Here is a 20,188-nt window from a genome sequence, read left to right on the forward strand (position 1 = left end):
AAACTCTTTAGGTAACCTTGTTGAGTATAACCAATTAAAATTTTAAAACTTGATTTACCCTAACTCTCCCAAGATATAAAATGACACCCAACTTTGGCATGACCTATCATAAATATCAAGGTTTATTGGGTTTTTAATTGGAAAAGCAACCTCAATATTACCGGGACCTAGATTCATTATGTTTGTGATTATTTAGTGAACTCTAGCACATCATCACAAGCATCAATAAAATCTAACATGCATTATCTACTAATGCATAAATAAAACATTACATAGTATAGCCCCTTAATCCTAAGAAAACTAATAAAGCAAAAATCTCCCACTTGAACCTTCATGAATCTTATCCATCTTGCTCCTTTGGGCCTTTACTCCATTAGCTTCTTGGACTAACTACAACCTGTAATATTATTCTATTCTATCTACTAATTAAATAAAATAAAATAAAATTACAAAAATGCTTTATCGGTACGCAGACCGTACTTAGATTACAAAAACACATTATGATGCACAGATCGTATTTAGAATCTATGGGCCATACTAGTTTATATATGGCAATAAATAACATCATATATTATAAAGTGCCATATAATAAATCACTTATCATGCTTTCCTAAACTACAACATCGAATGGTCATAATTAAGGAAACACGGCACCTCAATATCTCATATTTTAATTACTGCATTTAGATAATATATGACCATAAATAAAATATCATATATTTTAAATTAGGCATGAGATAGAATCAAATATTATTTTAATCTTAAAAGATAAATCATATTTATCCTCAAAGATTATCCTAACTAATTTAGGAGATTCTATCCTAATTGCCAACCAATCACATAAATTTAAATCAATTATAACCTAAAATAATTAAGGGATAATCTCATTATTTAAATCAATCTTAATCTTTAGAATATGCTCAAAATATCCTAACAAGTCCTATCCAAAATTAACAACTTTAATTATGGATAATATCAAAATACCAACTTTTGAAATTTGATTTTATCCCCAAAATAAAATCAGATTTTATTTTGAGAATATTTAAAAAAAAAATTAAAAAACCACCGTACACCGCCAGCCACCATGGTTGCCAGCCGAGGCTAGCCACGGTGGCAGGGCGCATTCCCAGCTCCCATTGCTGTAAGGCAGTAGCGGCAGCAGTGCTATTGTTGGTTGCAGGTCACCGTGCGTGGCCAGCCTAGGCTAGCCACGGTAGTTGGCTGCTTTACAGCAGCCACTGCCTCTAGAAGCAGCAACAACAACAACAACAGCGGCAACCACAGCAGCAGTCATGCAACACTTGCACACTGCTGCCTAGCCCCTTGGACCGCCTGCCCTCCCCTCCCCTCTTTCTTAGAATGACATTGGTCGGTAGCCACTGTGGTTGCCGACCTTTTAATTTTTTTTGTTTTTAATTTAATTAAAACAACTTTTGCTAAAATTAAATTAAATCAGTCCAATAATTAAAATTAAATCCATATTCAATTTTAAAAATTAGGGTTCTTCATAAAATTAATCCCAATTAAATTTAACTTGTAAATTAATTAATTGATCATGCAAAATTCACAATTTATGTATGAAATCAATTAGATTAAAAACATGAAGCATAAAACAATCGAAATTATTCAAAAGGGAAATTCCCTGTTTCTCATATTGAGAAATGAAATTTGTTTCTCATGGGGGGATTTTCATGAATAAATTAACTACTTTTTCATTATAGTGGGCTCCATAATTGAATAAAGTTGTTGATTTATTCACAAAAATGTCATGTGAGAAACAAATTTTCTTTCTCACTATGAGAAATTAGGGCATCTTCTATTCAAAAACCAAAACACAAAATCAAAATTTTAGGGTTTAGGATTTCGAAAAATTCGAATCTAGGGTTAGGGTTTTAGAAATTTTCGAGCATAATAAGGAAAAATTCGGTCCTTTCTAGGCTATTTTGAGCAGAATTAAATCGCATTTAATCAAATTCCAATAATTAAATCTCCATTTAATATAAAGATTGAACCATAATTAAATTATTCCCCCTCATAATTGAATTAAAATTTGTGAACATCAAAGAATTAAAATTCAATATGCGTACATGCAAAGGCTAACTGATACCACTTTAGGACTTTAGTTACCTCTAAGCAGAATTGCATGAATCATATTCATAAGGATCTAAACACCAAGACCAATGCATAACACATAAAGAAATTATAATTGTACCTTTGAAGCGTGATTCCACATGCGATCGATCAAAAACAATGGGAGATAAAGAACCCCAAGCGTGATTCCTCTACTTGGTCCATGGGCACAAATTAAACCTCCTCTAATGTTAGTTAGTTATGACTGAACACTTCAATTAACCTTCAACGGAGAGGAGAGGAAACAATAAAGCCACGAACCATCACCACCACCACGAGCAACCACCTTGCCTGGGTGGTCTGTATGGTTGTACGAATGAGGGGAGAGAGACGGCGTGTGAGAGAGGGGTTGAGAGAGATTTGTTGCTTGCTTCACAATTCACTGCTTAGGTTAATTGTGACTTATATCAACCCTATGCATGGCCTTTATTTATATATCATATATATAATTAGAGTCCATGTAAAGCCCAAACTCCTAGCCGATTTCTAACTACACTAGCCCTACTTCTTACATGGCTTGACATATCCTCATGAGGCCCACTAATGGGTCTCTTACTTGTTTAACCCAATACCCTTGTTATGTGACCTCATAAGATCCATTCTATTGGGCTTTAGACTATTTAACTAGCCCAAAGATCAGTTATCATATCTAGCATCAGACAATGACGACCCAAAAGAATGAACTTATTATCTCCATAATAGTGATCCTTGATATATCTAATAATTGCACTTATCGAAGACATAATTCCTTCATGATCACGATGAGACTCAAAGTTGATGTTTGAAATATTTTTTTGTGATTATAGTGACTATTTAATTTTTATGATTATTTTTGTGATTATACATTAGTTCATGCATATTAAGCTTATACATTAGATCACAAACCCAGTAATTATTTTTACATCGATATTAGTTTTATAATGTTGTGTGATATGCAACAAATTTATAATCAATTATGTCGGAGGGGTATGAGGAGGTGCGGATTAACAGTAGGGCAGCTAGTGTAATAAAATACAAAAAAGTTATATAGCGGATTTCAGTGAGAAGTATCAAAACATTTTGAGATTTAGAAAAGGAGATATTGCTCCAATGTGTAACGACTTTATGAGAGCTATTGATCTTAATTGGAGACTAGATTGGCATACTCGCCAAGGATTTAAACTTTATCGTATTCGTGAGATAAAAACTATTTGAGACATGCAGCCTCTCAGAAGTACAACTGTCAGCATGAACGGATTTATATTTAATGTAATGGGGTCAATTAACCCCACTTTTCCGTAAAAAAAATCATGTTACAAATATTTAAATGATGACGAAATAATAAGTTATTAACCTTATATGTCAATAATGTTAGATATGCCACTTAAATAAACTATATACATAATTTCATGTAATTTGTTAATTTATTTTTAATCAATGTAATTTGTTAATTTATTTAATTTTAATTAAATATGAATCCACTTATATAAAATGCTAAACTCGCCACTAACTGTCAGTGAGGGCAATGCTCAACAGTTGGCGATTAATGCTAGATTAATGAAAGGGATTAATGAATGTGCTAGTTAGTTGGCGATTAACGACAATTAACAACTAGAAGACGCAAAAATAAGTAATAAACGAGACAAGGAGAATTTACCGTAGGAAACCCGAGAACCGGGAGAAAAACCCACCAATCCACTATGGAGCAATAATTAGATGAAGATTAATGTAGATTACAAGCTTTCAATCCCCATGAAAGCTCCCACCCCAAGCTCACCCTCTCAAACACTCAAACCCTAAGTGTTTGGGTTTTACATTGAGGCTTTCTCTCTCTACATCTTTCCCTCATCCTATTTCTCTCTTTACAATGACAATACAAGAGTATGTATAGTGCAAGAAGATCAACGGCTAAGATTACATCCCGAGCAAATTAAAAGAAATTGCACGCTCGAACAGGAGCTCAATGGTTCGGCTGAACCTACCTAGAGTTCGGTCGAACATGGGGTGGTTCAGTCAAACTTCTTACTAGGTTTGACCAATCCTCCTCTAGAAATCAAAAAACTGTAGATTCTGCCTCAAAAGCTAGGTTCGACTTAACCTTTCAATAGTTCAGTCGAACTCCCGCACTGCACGGACTACTCTTCTTAAAACAACCATAACTCCCTCGATTCTCAACAAAATCAAGGTTATAACCAGTCATTGGAAAGATCTTGAGACGCGCTATCACCTCCAACTTGAATCATCTCAATATCATTCATAGATCTTGAGATATGCTCATTTGAAGTCAGCCCTTGCCATCCACCATTGCTTAACACCAAGCAATAGCCCATAGCTTAAACTCCTAAGCTATGCACCCCCTTAGCCTCCTTGAACCGTTCTCCACACTTCTCAAACCCAACACTTAATATGTATAGTAAATAGGACAATTAGTAGTACCTTGTTTGGTTTGTGGAGCGATTGTTACCCAGGCCGAGGTATGAGACGAAATGCATTAATTATTATTGTATTTGTCTTGCCATTTGCTAAGATTGTTGATTACTATGTATCTAGTTACTCTAATGACTTGATATTGGGTTATCTCAAAACTACTACAATACAATAAGCTATGGAATAAAATGAATATATATCAATGAATCCTGGGTTTCCATTCAGTGGAGAATAATTATACAGGAAAAAGGAAAAAGGTTTCAATCTGAAAAGCGTTAAGTTCTTTCTATATCTTTACGTTAAAAATTACTGTAATTCATACTACTCTGTATGATCTTCTAATTTAAGTGAAAGACATGACAGCATGTCAGACACAGGAAGTATATTTGGTTCTCTTCCTTAGTCCGTGGCTCCGTGCTTGCTATCATAAAACACTATGTATTTTGAAATGGATTAAGACTCGATTTGAATAAGAGTATTGCTTTCTCTGGTTGATGTGGTCATTGCAATTTATTGCTGATCTAATGGTGTTATCATATTGTTCTCGCAGATGTTGAGATAGCAATTGAGTCAACAGCCTGATTCTCTTCCTTTCGATGAGGTATAATTGCCATTTATCCTGTCTCAAGTTCACAGCTTAAACTTGTCGTCATTTGTGCAAATACTTTTCTGTAATATTGGGAATCCTCATGCTCTTACGCAACAACCAATCACATTTTTTCGTTAGGTTAGTGCCCATAGTGTTTGAGTGTCGTGAGCAGTTACTCTAAAAATCACTTGTAATGTTTCTTTTAATTAACGTGCATCAGGTTCTTGCTCTATGTGATCAATCAAGCATTTTGGATAGAAGTGAAACATTGGGACTATATTCACATTGTTGAATTGCTTATTTTAACAAACAAGGAGTTTATATTCATCCGTGAGTTTATATTTAGGCATTTATTGCTACTATATGATGTTGAATTGCTTATTTTATCAAACAATGAGCTCTTTTTATGCCTTCCTTTAATCATCTATCAGTTCACTTTTATGATCAAACAAGAGTATTTCAATTCAATTACAGACTAGTATTTATTTCTTCTACTTTTCTTTGTTACTTTGACTAAATGCATTGCTGATTCAATAAAGAGAGCTCGGCAGATTTTGGATCAAATACCAGGAAGAGCAACTGGTGCATACAGTCACAGTCAAGTGATTATTGCATTTGAATTTTTCCTTTCCTTATAGGTGCATATGATGATGCAATTACTGCTGAGGTCAGAGCAAGATGAAATTCTTTGCCCTATTCATTCCACAATGTCCTTTGTATTCTACTTTAATTGCACTTGATGGTGGAACTTTAATTTGGTATGTATGCTTTTATGGAAAATATATATTCAGAAAAATATTTTTATGGATTTACATTATTGAATAGCTCTTTTTATTTGTCTATATATGATAATAATCAGAAAGCAATGTAATGTCTATCTCTAACTTTAAAGATGTCACCAAATGTATAAATTGTGATGGAGGGAAGTTTTCTAATAGGTTCCTTACTATCTTGATAAAGCACTGGATGGGGTTTGGAACTTTCAAATGTTAAGAGCCAGTTAATTAGCAAGTGACAGATCTAATTAATGATGTAACCGTTAAAGCCTTAGTTGTGATAAACCAGGTTATTTAGGTTAAACTTCTTCCTGTATAAATTAGGGGGCTATAAAAATTGATGCAGGGTTATTTAGGTTGTTCAGTTTTAGGATTTTCCTACTAAAGATACATGCAGTCAATAATTCTTTTCTTACTCTATGCTTACCTGTGCCATGTCACATACTCACATGTGTTGGAGATTTGTCTTCCTTATGTCTTATAGCTATTGCAATTTCCTTTTCTGATACTAACTTATTGTCTTGGTATTACATTGGCCTTTCCCTTATATTTGCAGCATAACTTTCAGTGGAGTAGTCAGTAAAAAGCTATCTAAAGAAGAGACAACAATTCTTCAAGTAAATTTCTGGCGGTACTTTTGGCATAATGTCCCTTGTATAACTTCAAGTAAAATACTAAGGCTATAAGAATGTTTGGGGAGCTCCACGAAACAATGAATTGGAATTGTGGTATTTTCTTGGCTTGTAAACCAAATTGTGTATGTCATAGCTTCTAGAAACTTAGAAGTCTTGATGTTTACAAGGGAAATGATTTTAGCACACCAAAATTGATTTTAGCACACCAAAATTGATTTTGGCACACCTCTATGTGAGAGCATAATTTTCTATGCTCTTCTCATATAAAGGTGTGCTAAAATCAATTAAGGGTTTGTAGACTCCTGGGGCCAAGGTCATATGTCACAGCCTCACATGGCTACATTTCACCATGCTTGGCTCTATGCTTTACCATTACGTGGCCTATGCTTATTTTTAATTTTGATTTCAACTCAAATGTCTTACATTTTGGCTAAAACCCCTAAAATCTAATTTGTATATTTTGTGCAATAATGTTACCTTATACTGTGTTTCTCAATTCTAAGTTTGTAACTACATTGACTTTCTTTAATTTTGTTACTCATGTAAATTAAATGTTCATTCAAAATACCCTTTTTAATTTGTTATCATTGTTCTCACCTTCAACAATTGCCCAACAAATTGGGAACATCTGATCATTGTTGCCTCTTCCCACAGATGATATAAGCTGACCTCCTAAAAATGTATTGAGGAAACAAGCATCTACTTCTTGTACCTTCCTACATCCCTTCAACCACCCAGTTTTCAACTCTTCAAAGCAGATGATGAACAACCTCTTAAAAATTGGAGGTTGCTTCTCTGTGTCAGTACCAACTCTAACTTAGTACCAAGGCTGCTACTCTGTAATGTAGGCATGTAACCTCCAAGCTTGTTGTAATGGTCACTCATAGAACCATGCAACATTGTATGAGCCTTGTACTTGACTTTATAAGCAAAGTCCCTAGTCACCAACATCTTAAATGCTTTTCTAACACACTCTAGAATTTCCTTTGCAGGACAATGAGGCCTTGTCTTGAATACCTCAAGGAACTGGGAAGCTACCCATATTTTATTAAGTTGTCTATTCCTCTTCATGTTCCTCTGGCAAGTATGCACACCCTTTACAGTCTTGACAACTATACATGCTCTTCTGCTGTCCTATGAAGCATACACATAAAAAGGGCAACTGTCAAGGCATTTGACACCTAACCTTTGTTGCCTTTGATTGTCACTCACTTTGAAATACACATCCCTTATCTGTAGAATCCCATATCTAGCTACTGCATTCCTAAATTCATCCCTGTTTGCAAATCTCTAGCCTACTTTCCAATTGAAACTCCCAAAGTCAGTGTGTGTAGTAGACATTAAGAGGTGTGACTTCCTTTTTTTTCTTGGATCTAAATCCTCTTCACCACTGTCAGGTGGAGTATGCACCTCCTCATTACTTTATTCATAATCACTCTGTGGACAAAAACCCTTACTAACATGAGTGCTTGTACCTTCATCAACTTCTTCCCTAGCACTAGCTGCCCTTTCCTCTTCCTCCTCCTCTTTGTTCAAACACTTTGCTGCTTCTTTTTGAATTTTTCTTGCAATGTCAATTAGCTTAGATGTTGTATCTCTAACCCTTTTCCTAGCTAAAGCGTATTCCTCATCCTCACTTTCTGATTGATACTGCAGCTCATCATCCAAGATCTCCTCTACCTCTAAATCCTCCAACCCTTCTAGATCTTCCCCTCCTGTAGCTTCTCCACCCAAACCCTCACCAACTTCTACTTCTTCCCCATCTCTATCTTCTCCACCCTCACTATTATCATTTGTGTAAACATCCCAAAAAAAAAACACTCACCCCTTTCCCTTTATCTAATTCTAGTGGTTTATAAAGTGGGTCCTCTTTATCACTCTTAAAACTATCTGTTGGGATCAAATCATTTATAGGAATAGGGCTATCAGGTCTTGAATCTTGCCATTCATAATTTTTCACAAGGTCACTGTTAGTTTGTGAAGCTGCAATAAGGGTAGAGGATGTAAGATGTGTTTTATCAGGTGTGGAGTTAGGGTTTATAACATATTTAACTCTAAAAAGTACTTTGGTAAGTACTAGTTTGTTGAATGGGAACAAATGTAGTGGGAGCATCTTCTTTGGCCTTTAATGAGCTATCAAGGGCTTTTTGGGAAGGTTCACAAATAGTCAAGGATGACTGACCTTTCTTCCTTGGACTAGATTTCACTAGTGGTCCCCTCTTTATAGGCAGTTTTTTAGGTCTCACAATTTTGGGTTGTTTTGATGATGTTGGTTGAAGTTTAGAAGGGAACATAGGGTCATTTTCACCATGTACAGCATACACCTCCATACCCCTATACTTAAGTGACACATCTATCATCTCCCTCATACTGTCATTATTATTAACCTTCCTCAACCCACCTACCATACTTAGTCTAGGAATTAAGTACATAAAACCCTGAATTTTATCCTCATATTTTGCACACTTCATAACCAACTCCACAAGGTAGAAAGCACAAAGTTCATCAGGGTCTACACTAAAGGTTTTACCTTTCCCATTGCTATAACACAACTCACCATTGTCAAGCTGTTTTACCTTTTCCATTGCTATAACACAACTCACCATTGTCAAGCTGTTTAAACACCCCTCCATGCCACATTTTCAAGCTTACTTTAGTAGTAGCCATACCTAATTTAACAGCAACTACATTACAATCATGAATGCATTTAAACCAAGCATTTAGGGTTTAAACTAAAACAAAACAAACCAACAAAAACAAAACACCAAAAAAACAAACACACAACAATTCGCACCCATAATTAACAAATGAATTGAAATTCCATACACAAATTCATCAATTTCGAGTTTAATTCATTAGGGTTCGAGATTAAGTTGCAAACTTATGCGCAATTTTAGCGAATTTAGGGTTTAGAAACTTACCTAAAATGGAAGTTATTCGCTTTTCAAACTACGCATGTTGCTTCTCTTTGACAGAAATGGACGATCGTGACGTTAGGGCAAAATACAATTTTGGTTGAAGCTTCAATAATGGCGTCAATTTCCCTTTTTCTTTTTTTCTCGTTGAAGGTACTCTGTTGCAGTAATTGAAGTAGTAATTGAAGGGGAGGGAGTAGAAGAGAGAGTAAAGAGAGTAGTTGGGAGGGAGAGCTCACGTGACATTAATAAGGGAGGGAAACTCCCTTAAGTTAACCTTCTAATCCGGTTTTCAAGTCATATGGGTGTGATAGACACTACCACAAAATAAATAGACTATATAAAACGCGTAAAATAGACAATATAGAACACCTTAGAGGCGTCCTTCAACTAGGGTGCCTTATAAAGTATTCTAGATGCCTCTTCAAGGCGTTTTGTATTCTATGTTTTATAGTATGCCTAACTAAGATGACCGCTTCATATTTGTATGTACAAAATAAATAAAAGACACAGAAAAGAGAACGTTTATCTTATAATAGGCGTTATGTATTCACATGAAAAGAGAACGCCCATCTTAGATGACTGTTCTCTTTTACTTTATTTTTTAATAAAAAAATTAATTATTATTTTTCTCCAATTTTTTTAATAGCAGCAAGTAAAGAAATAAAATAATGTTAAAAATATACTAGCTAGTGTTCATTGAATTGATATTATTCCAATAAAAAAAATTCAAAGAATTAATCGAACTAATTGAAAGACTTGGAGCATGTTTACAGGGTATTTCACTTTAGATACAAAAAAGTATAAATAAAAATGACCAATATTACTCTCCAATCATAATTGCGTAGCATATGGGTGTTTTGTTTACTAGCTAATCAATTGATGATGACGAAAATGAAGTCTCGGATCATTGAATGCTTGAATGTAGCATCATTCCTAGAAATTTAACCTGTAGAAGAAAATCCAGCAATGTCAGAGTATATACAATTAATCCAAGCAAACAAGATGGCGAGAAAGTCGAAGATTCTTATAATCTAATATCCCTAATTAGAGCAGCGAGGGCCTTGACATATTGGCGCATAGTTTCAAGATTCTTATAATCTAATATCCCTTATAAATACAAAATTTCAAAATCAAATTCAAAACCCACAAATTCCATCAACTAATCTCATAAAAATCATACAATATAACACAATCACAAGACAATTCTAGTGATTTGAACATCACCAAAAAGCACAATTCCTTGAATTTTGAATATACAAGCACAGATCTAAAAAAATTTCATTATAAAAACCCAAACAAAAATCATTAAAGGGAAATAAATACCTGAACACCCGCACGAGAAGAACGAGAGATGGGTTGGGAGTTTCCATATGTCTAATTTGAAAAGACTTGAGGATGAATAGAAAAGGCAGTGGATCCACTAAAGAGGAGGGCAGTTGAATGAAAATATGGGGAAAATAGAGAAGAGGTAGAACGGCGGTAGAAGGGAAAAAAAAAGAGGGTTAGGTTTTGAGTATGTGGAGAGTGGATGAAATAAAAATAAATAACTATATCGTAAATCAAATAGAACTATTATCATACTACAGTGTTCTGTGTTGTAAAGCCATATATTTCAATTTTTATTATTATTATGGTAAAATCAAATAGAACTATCAACAAAGAGGGGCATTCTATTTGATTAAACTTATGAAACTGTCCTCTAACATAGGCGTTCTATGTAACTCTAGAGAACGCTTATCCAACTTGACAGTTATGTATTACATGTTACTTTTTCCACTTTTTTTTGGTAGTGAGAAATTAAAGGTATACAAAGTTAGAAATGATAGTAAATAAACGACAGTAGGGCTTATTATCAGCGTATGAGACAAAATTGGGATTAATGGTGGCAATTTATACTAATAAAAATAAGCTATTTCATTTCAATAATTTTTGCAATCCGTGCACGCTTGCACGCCATAGGTCTAATCTAATCATATAACTAACTAGTTTTGTGCCTGTGCGATGCCAGGGTTGTTTATTGAATTTTAAAATAAATTTTTAATCTATATATAAAATTTTAAAATATATCATTGATACAAAATTAGTTAGGAATTGATGTGCTTTTGTGACAATTTGCTATTTAGTAGGCATGTAATGACTAATAATAATGTTGGTGGAAAGGTTCGATTTAATACATTAAAAAAAAATAAAAAATTAGCAAAAAATAAATTAAATAAATAAATGTTCAAAACCCGTTGGATTGATCCGAACCCAAAACTTTGGGCAAGAGTTGAACATTTCTTGACTCGTAACTTAAAGTGACCCAATCCGAGATGACTCATGACCCGACCCTAACTGACAGATCGATCTTCATAGTAATAAAATTCTATTAGACTGTAAAGTATACTATTTAACCAGTTATGATATATTAGGTGTATTGTTTTACGCTTTGAACTAATAATTTTTTTGAATAAAATATGAATAAATGGATGTGTTACACTTTGAAGTACTTTCTTCGCTCCAAAAAATATTATGATATAAAAACTAAATTTATATGATAATTTTTTAGAATTATAATCTAATTTTTTTTTGAATAAAACTATAATTCAATTTGTACATCTAAAATATTGGTATTTTATCGAAAATAAAACTCTAAACTAACAATTTTATCCTAAAATTTTATCCAAATAAAATTCTAAACTAACTTTTTTTATCTTATGAAATCTATTTAAATCTATCCAACGTTGCGCGACACTTGGCGAAAAGTTGAAACGCCAAGTGTCGCTGCATCGTGATTTGGCTAAATATATAAAGCTAAACAATTAGCCAGGTCATGACATTGCGACACTTGACATTCCAACTTTTCGCCAAGTGTTGCGCCATGTTGGATAGATTTAAATAGACTTCATAAGATAAAAAAGTTAGTTTAGAATTCTATTTGGATACAATTTTAGGATAAAATTGTTAGTTTAGAGTTTTATTATCGATAAAATGTCAATAATTCAAATGTGCAAATTGAATTATAATTTTATTCAAAAAAAATTATTTGATTATAATTCTCAAAAATTATCATATAAATTTATTTTTTATATCATAATATTTTTTAGAGCGAAGGGAGTAGTTTAAAGCGTAAAACATCCATTTATAATATATATTAATCAGTTAAAATTATATACTTCATAATCCAATAAAATGGATACTTGTCAATTAGGGTTGGGTCATGAAACATCTCGAATTAGGTCACTTCAGATTACGAGTCAAGAAATGTTCGAGTCAATCCAACGTGCTTTGAACATTTATTTTATTTAGTTTATTTTTTGCTAATTTTTTTTAATTATTTTAATGTATTAAAGCGAATTTTTTCACCAACATTATTATTAGTCATTACATGCCTACTAGATAGCAAATCGTCAAAAAAACACATCAGTTTCTAATTAGTTTTCTATCAATGACATATTTTAAATTTTGACATATACATTATAAATTTATCTTAAAATTCAATAAAAAATTCGGATATCGCACGAGATACAAATCTAGTAACTTAAATAAAAAGAAAGAATTCCCAAATTAGAAGAACAAATAAGAAGATCCACTGGAAAGCATCCTGGACATACAAAACTTTTCCGACCAGATTGGAATCTCGCTATTTTTCTGAATTTGAATCGAAGAAGATTTGCAAACTCTCTTAGGTAAAAATGTTTTATTTATTTGTTAATTGTTACTTAATTAATAACCTATAAAATAAATCAATTGAAGGTTCAATTCTTCATAAAACCCTTCAAAACAATTCTTGGGTTTTGCTGATTTTCATTTTTGTATTCAGCAGCAAAATTCTGAGTTTATTTTATTTTTTTATGTTAATTATTTTTGATTTCTTGAATCTGATATTTTCCTCTTTGAATAATTTATGGGTGTTGTTTCAATCAAATTTTTGGTTTTTGCTGTCTTTCATTTTTGTAATTCATGGCAAATTTCTGGGTTTTTATTTTGTACTTCATACTTCGTACTATTATTTAACTTTACTGTTGTTTAATTTTGTTGGGTTAATTACTTAATTGAATTTTGTAGTTTTCTTTTTGAATAATTTCTTGGTTTTGCAATTCATTTATTTCTTGGAAATTCTTTATCAGAAAAAAGTTTGCAGCTGATTGAAGAGAGGATTTGGGCAGTGCGGTTATTTTCTTTCAATTCTGAAGAACGAATATGAAAGGAAATGGGAGCTATGTGCCACCTCCTTATATACCACTGGGGCAGCCTGAGGAAGATTATGAAGCTTTAACTGCAGGGAACTATGATGTTCAAGCTTCTGCTTCGGCTTCGATTAGTGATGGCACTGTGCAGTGGTCCTCTGGAATCTGTGCTTGTTGCGACGATACCCCGAGCTGTATGCTAAAATCTGACTTGTGACACTTGATTAAAACACAAGGATGAGTTTGTCAAAGGTGCAATTTGAGCATATTAAAAATAAAAAATATAAAAAAAAAAAAAATACTGAAATTTAGGTGATTTTTATCTTGATTTTATGCATTATAGAGAATTAATGACTTAGTTAGATTTCTCGTATGGTGCCTTTGAAGTGAATATAAACTCTTACTTCGTATATTTTAATTGATATCATTGCTCAAAATCCTTCACAAAACTCTTACTTCATATTGCCTTTGGTTCGATTTAAGCTCAGCTAATGGTTTTATGCATATAGGTTTACGCTTTGCAAGTTTGCAATATAAATTTTACCACCAGATTAGATTATGAGTTTTCCATATATTTGGTCCTACCACATGTTTTTCGACTATATTTGATGTTCTGAGAATTGCATTACGTCATCGAGTCCCTTTTGATGTGTCTTGCTCTTGCCTATCTTGAATCAATAATCCTATCAATAAGTTTTCATTTTGGTGCCCAGTCCCAGTGTACAGCATTGTTTTACTCTCATTTAAGTATTTTATTTGAGGGTTGTACATGCTACTTATTTGGATCATTGAATTGGGAATACTGCAAATCAGAGATACCTTACTTTGTCTTATTCACTTAATGCAGGTTGTATAGGTGCCTTTTGCCCCTGCTATCTCTTTGCTAAGAATGCTGAGTTTCTGGGTTCTGGAACTCTGGCAGGACCTTGTGTGGTTCATTGTATGCTTTGGACCCTAGCCAGCAGTGGTTGTTTCATGTATTGTATACTTTTGGGGCTGCCTGGATGTCTGCTTTCGTCCTATGCATACAACTATCGAAAGATCCTTCGAACCAAGTATAATCTGCCGGTAAGTCATCTCTGTTATATTTGCTTTCTTGGCTTTATATTTCCCATACGTAGGAGATGTAATTCCATAGAATGCTTCTGAATTTCATCCTCGCTTCTTGTAGTTGTGTAGTGTGTATGATTATTGGAGATTTATAAATTGCATTGATCTCGGACTGTTTTGTGGTTCTCACGTGATACAAATATGATACATATATAATTGTATGCGATTAGAGTAGTTAGAGTAGATTATTAGAGGCTAAGAGCCAATATATGGGAGACATGGGAGATTTTTCACGCTGTCTTTGAATAGCAAGTAACTTTTGAGTGTAACACTGGATGTAATGTTCAATTCAGGGATGGTACAAGTGATTCAGATGAGGGTATGAGATCACTGGTTTTTGAAATGCCCCTTATTCAACATGAAAAATCCTTTGCAATATGGCCTAAGAGAAATGATACAGCTGTATTTTTGTACTATGCCAACATGCTAGATGCTGCCATCTCCATTACCGCATTGCATAATTGAGAGTTTTAGGTCCAAACTGACCTTAAAACTCCAAAATTTGAGCATTTATTCGACCATTAGTTTTATTATAATCTCTCTTTTTTTTTTTTTTTTTTTTATCGTGGTCAGTCTTTCTAAATCTCTCTCTCTTATTTGCCTTTCTCTTTCTTGGTGGTTGTGGTTGACTTTTTATTGACAAGTAAAGATCTTATTTCCAAAAGGGAAAGTGACAAAGAAATCAAAAGCCTACAACCTCCAAAACACAAACCAACACTTAACTTCCACCTTCTATGAAGGGTGGAAGCAGAGCATCATTAGAAGCCTACACAATAAGCCAACATCAATCTCTATCAGTCTTCATTAAACCTACAAGCAACATTAAAAGTTATCTCCTTGACAGCCTGATCAGCAGACTTCGTGTTCTTGCCAAAAATATTGCTTCTTTGCCATTATATTCAGCATTCTTGTTACAATGTAGCATGAGTAGAACACTTTTCCAAATTGAAAAAGAGTAGCTGCAAGTAAAAAACAAGTGTTGAACTGTTTCTCCATGCTTTCGACATAAAACACACTCATGATTATTTTGAATCCCCCAAGAGAGAAACCTGTCATTTGTACTTGGCCTATTTTTAATAGCTAACCTAGAACAAACAAACTTCTCAGACTCGCTTTATTGCAATGAATTACTCTTCTCCAATCCACTCATTTCAAAATCACCCATGTAATGCGAGTAAAGGTTTTTTTTTTTTTAACTTGAAATAAGTAATTAGCTAGAAATTACTCCAATCACCAGTAGTACCAGTATACCTCCTACACTCAAAGATCTTCCTCACCAATCAAGATGCAGCTTTAGGAATTTCCATGGTTAAGATGTTCCTGGATTTAATTTAAATAGGCATGAATCTACTTCAACCAGAGTTTGTCTTTTTTAACCCATAGCCCATAGCAACATGGATAATGCAACTTTAGGATACAAATCAAGTCCCAAGCAATAGGAGCCTTTTCAGAGCTTGAAATATCACCAGCCCAAAGAAAAGTTCTACAGATAAGTTCAATAGCTCTAATGACTTAGTAGTCTGGCTTCAATAAGGTGCAGATGTCGATTGGAGTCTTACAACATTAGAAAGCTTCTTAACTACCCGATATCGCCCTACTATTCTACTAATATATCTATCAGCCGGGGGTTTGCACTTTTATAGAGAGCATTCAACTTGATAAAGGAGTACCCAAATATGTAAAGCGTAAACTTTCTTTAAAGAATGATCAATTGGTAAGCCTACGGTGGGTTCTTAACGCTCTCAATTCAACAAATGCAGTAAAGTCGCTAACACATCAGAGTTGCTAATTGTAATTGAAAGTAAACCTCTAAAAGTTAGATTTTTCGATTCAAATTTTTATTAACATGAATTAATCGAACAATTGATCTGGTTATAAGATATAAGATTTATCAAATAATAAAACACTATCAATTTGAGATATCAATAATCAATAATTTCAATCAATATTCATCATATAAACATGTATTCCCAAACATAGAAATAAAACTACTCAAGCATGAAATAAATAATTAAAACTAGATGTACGAAAGAACTTATAATTGAAAGCACTAAATAGATAAATAAAATAAAGAGAAATTAAAAACCTCAATGAACTGAAATAATAAATCTAAGAATAATCCATGGAGATCTCAAAAACTTCAACGAACGTAAAATAATAAAAGGCATGAGGGAAAATAGTACCTCTTGCTAAATTCTAATCTAAAAATAATTAAGCAAAAGAAATAAGAAAATAAAGTACATAAGTATAGCGATTGGTTAAAGGTGATGATGATGCAATGATAATAAGAAAACACACATCTGACGAGCTACGAATGCAGGGGGGAAGATTCGAAGCTTGGACTTTGCGGCCATAGCTTGTCGTGCGGGCGTAGGGAAATTTTGCAGTCTCTTTATCTCTTCTTATAAGAAGCGTATATGGGGGTGTGACCTATCATTAAAATAACTCTTCAAGTATAGTTTTCAATGCAACTTGAATCACTTCTGATGTTGTATAACTCAAGTTATGATAAAAAGAGTGAACAAGGATCAATTTTTGCCATTTTGTAACCATCGTATAACTTCGTTTTTAACTCAAATTCATTCCTCAAAGGCATAGCGATCATTGTGGATGCTATTTTCATTTATCATTCATAATTTTCTCAAAATAAACATCCACGAACATAAACTCTTCAATCAATGAACTTTATCAATCAACTTTCTGTCTAAATATCAATCAAATTAACTCAAATCAACCTAAAACATTAAGAAAACACAAAAAAAGCGTAATAGAGCACAAAATGAAAAACTTATGCAAATATGACCTAAAAAGCGACTAAAAGACCTAAAATTACTATTAAAGCAGCATAACCGTGCCTCTAAATCCTATTGAATATGATTCTTCAAGTGGTAAAAATAATAATTAAAATGACCTACAAAACAACAAAAAAGGAAAGTGGGGGGAATGTTGTCATGTAGCTATGTTTTACAAAATGAAGCTTTAAAAGAAAAAATGAAGTAGGTGTTGCTAAAGTTTTCATCATACTTTCAGGTTTGAAATTAGGACGAGTGAATGATTTTTTGCTGTAAAGAGAGAAGTGTGCGTTACAGGGACATATCGCAGCAACAAATTTTGAAAGTTTTAAAGTCTCTCATCTTTCCATCCACTACTTCCTCTCCCCCACCCCAAGTCAAAAGGCATGGATGGGGTGCCATCCACCTCCAGTCCACCAGTGCCAATGTGTTGCTCTTCATCTTCTCATGATGTTGACTTGCACTCGGATAGGGATAAGAATAATTTATTGAATTTACTGCTATGATTAAGGCAATTGCACTTGCACTTGCACTTGCACTTGCAGAGGAGGAATAATGGACTTCATATTGTCTATTAGTGATATTGTGCACAACGATGAAGATTAATTGATTAAATTCTATCAGTGTTTACTACAAACTTACTCTTGTTCCAGTTATCTTCTATTTTAGCATTTGTTTTGTCTTGTCTTGTTGTTTGCTAAGATTTCTTTCAATTGCAGAGTCCCCATAGAATTCTGCTGTTTCAATATCTTTTTGATCTATAGGATGGTTTTAGTTTTTTCCTCAAACCTTTAGCTTCATAGTTTTAAATTTTAATCTTTGGTATTATTGTGACGCAGGAGGCACCCTGTGGAGATTTTGCAACTCATTTTTTTTGTCATATATGTGCCTTGTGCCAAGAATACAGGGAAATATGTGAAAGATCTGGTGATCCCAATTATGGTGACCCTAAACAACCTGTAATTACTGCTCCACCTGTTCAGAAAATGGAACCGCGTCCAGGAGAGTGATGCTTCGTTGTATTATCCTGGCTTGTCGGCCATGCTGCGACTCTGATTTCAAGTTATCATCATAGAGCCCTAGGTTGTCAATGTTCTGTTTTGTAAATTGTCTAGTCTCATGTCATGGATATCAATATCTTTCTGAGAGACTTGGAGGGATTATGTAATCATCTTTCTCACAGACATTTGGGTCTTTTTATATACTGGTAATCATAGTGGAAAATGTAACTAAGTGTAGAAAGGGGGCTTGAATCTGTTGGATATGTACTGATGCAGAAACCGAGTTTTGTTTGAAACAATAGTAGACCAAGTCTATCATTTACTCTCTCGTATAGGATAAGTGTAATAGTTGTATTTTCATGATCACTAATGTACAGCTTTGATACATTTTTATCTTTGATTATGAATTTCTTTTGTACTAAACATTAGGAAATTTTGTAAAAAACCACTTTCAAATACACCACTTGAATTTACCACCTGTTTTTTACGAACTTAAAAATACCACTCCAAAATGCGAACCAGTATGTATCACCACCCCTCTCCTCAGTTTTGGCTTGTAATTTGATTGAGCAACACCTTGAAGTAGTATTACATTCAATTCATTTTCGGTTCACAATTGTCATTTATTAGCTTATGTTTTTTGTTATTAAATGTCAATTTGTGGGGGTCAAACTTTACTTGAGCTAGAATCTTTTATGTTCAACTTATTTACACTTATTTTAAATCTAAACTTGTTAAGATAATTTCATACAAATTAAGTTCAAGAAAAATAGGTTTTGATAATGGCTACCCAAGTACAAAGTACAATTAAAATAAATTTTAGTAAATTAAGATAAGTTAAGTTAATATAAGTGAAAATTAGGTGAATCGAACCCACCTTAAATTTTAAATATGTGTAATGAATGACATAAAACGTCAACATTTAGATGAGAGGAGGTGGATAGAGAGCGATTGCCACCTGGCGAGATAAGTTTTATTTAAAATTGTATAATGTGATTGGATTTATGTATTTATGGAGTTTATTTGATGTTTTAAAGTTAGATGGATATATAGTACAGTCTTCTGCTGCTATGCCTTTTTTTTCACTTCGTTTTTGTTTAATTGAAATTATTTTTGTTAAAATAAAACTACTTTTGCTGAATTAATTTAATTCTACTGAACTTTTTTTTCTTTAATGACTCCCTATTATATTTGTTCTTTAATGTTATTGATTTTTATTGATTAAAATTTATTTTTACTAGAAATGAACTGAACTTATGTTTGTTGAATTTAAATTATTTTTACTAAAGTTAAACTATTTTTATTAAATACTTTGAATAAAGTGAAGATAACACGATTTACTTTGATCACTAACTTTATATGTGGCTGACCATTCAGTTAGTGTTATAGGGGCTAATTTGTTAGGGTTATAGGGGTTACTTTGTTAGGATTATAGGGGTTACTAGTTAGTAATATAAGGGTTCCCTTTAGGGATGTCAACGGGGCGGGACAGGGCGAGGCGGGGCGGGGCGGGGCGAGGCGAGGCGGGCGCAAATTTTGGCTTTTCTATTCCTATCCCCGCCTAACATTTCATCCGATCCCCATCCCCATCCTCACGGCGGGTCCAAAACTCATCCCCATTCCCGCCGGGTCCAATTCTAAAATCATCCCCACACCACCACA

The 20,188-nt window shown here is 33.5% G+C and overlaps 1 protein-coding gene across 1 annotated transcript; it reads left to right on the plus strand.

Annotated features, from left to right (window-relative positions):
- The first annotated feature begins 13,007 nt into the window (after positions 1-13,007).
- Positions 13,008-18,949, plus strand: LOC145578989 (cell number regulator 5-like). The gene is made up of 4 exons (XM_081636280.1): positions 13,008-13,122; positions 13,564-13,817; positions 14,471-14,691; positions 18,365-18,949. The coding sequence occupies exons 2-4, from the start codon at positions 13,637-13,639 to the stop codon at positions 18,533-18,535; spliced, it is 573 nt and encodes a 190-aa protein (XP_081492406.1). The 5' UTR covers positions 13,008-13,122; positions 13,564-13,636; the 3' UTR covers positions 18,536-18,949.
- Positions 18,950-20,188: the final 1,239 nt, after the last annotated feature.

Source organism: Chenopodium album, chromosome 14, assembly GCF_948465745.1.
Source record: "Chenopodium album chromosome 14, dcCheAlbu1.1, whole genome shotgun sequence".
Classification (NCBI taxonomy): domain Eukaryota; kingdom Viridiplantae; phylum Streptophyta; class Magnoliopsida; order Caryophyllales; family Amaranthaceae; genus Chenopodium; species Chenopodium album.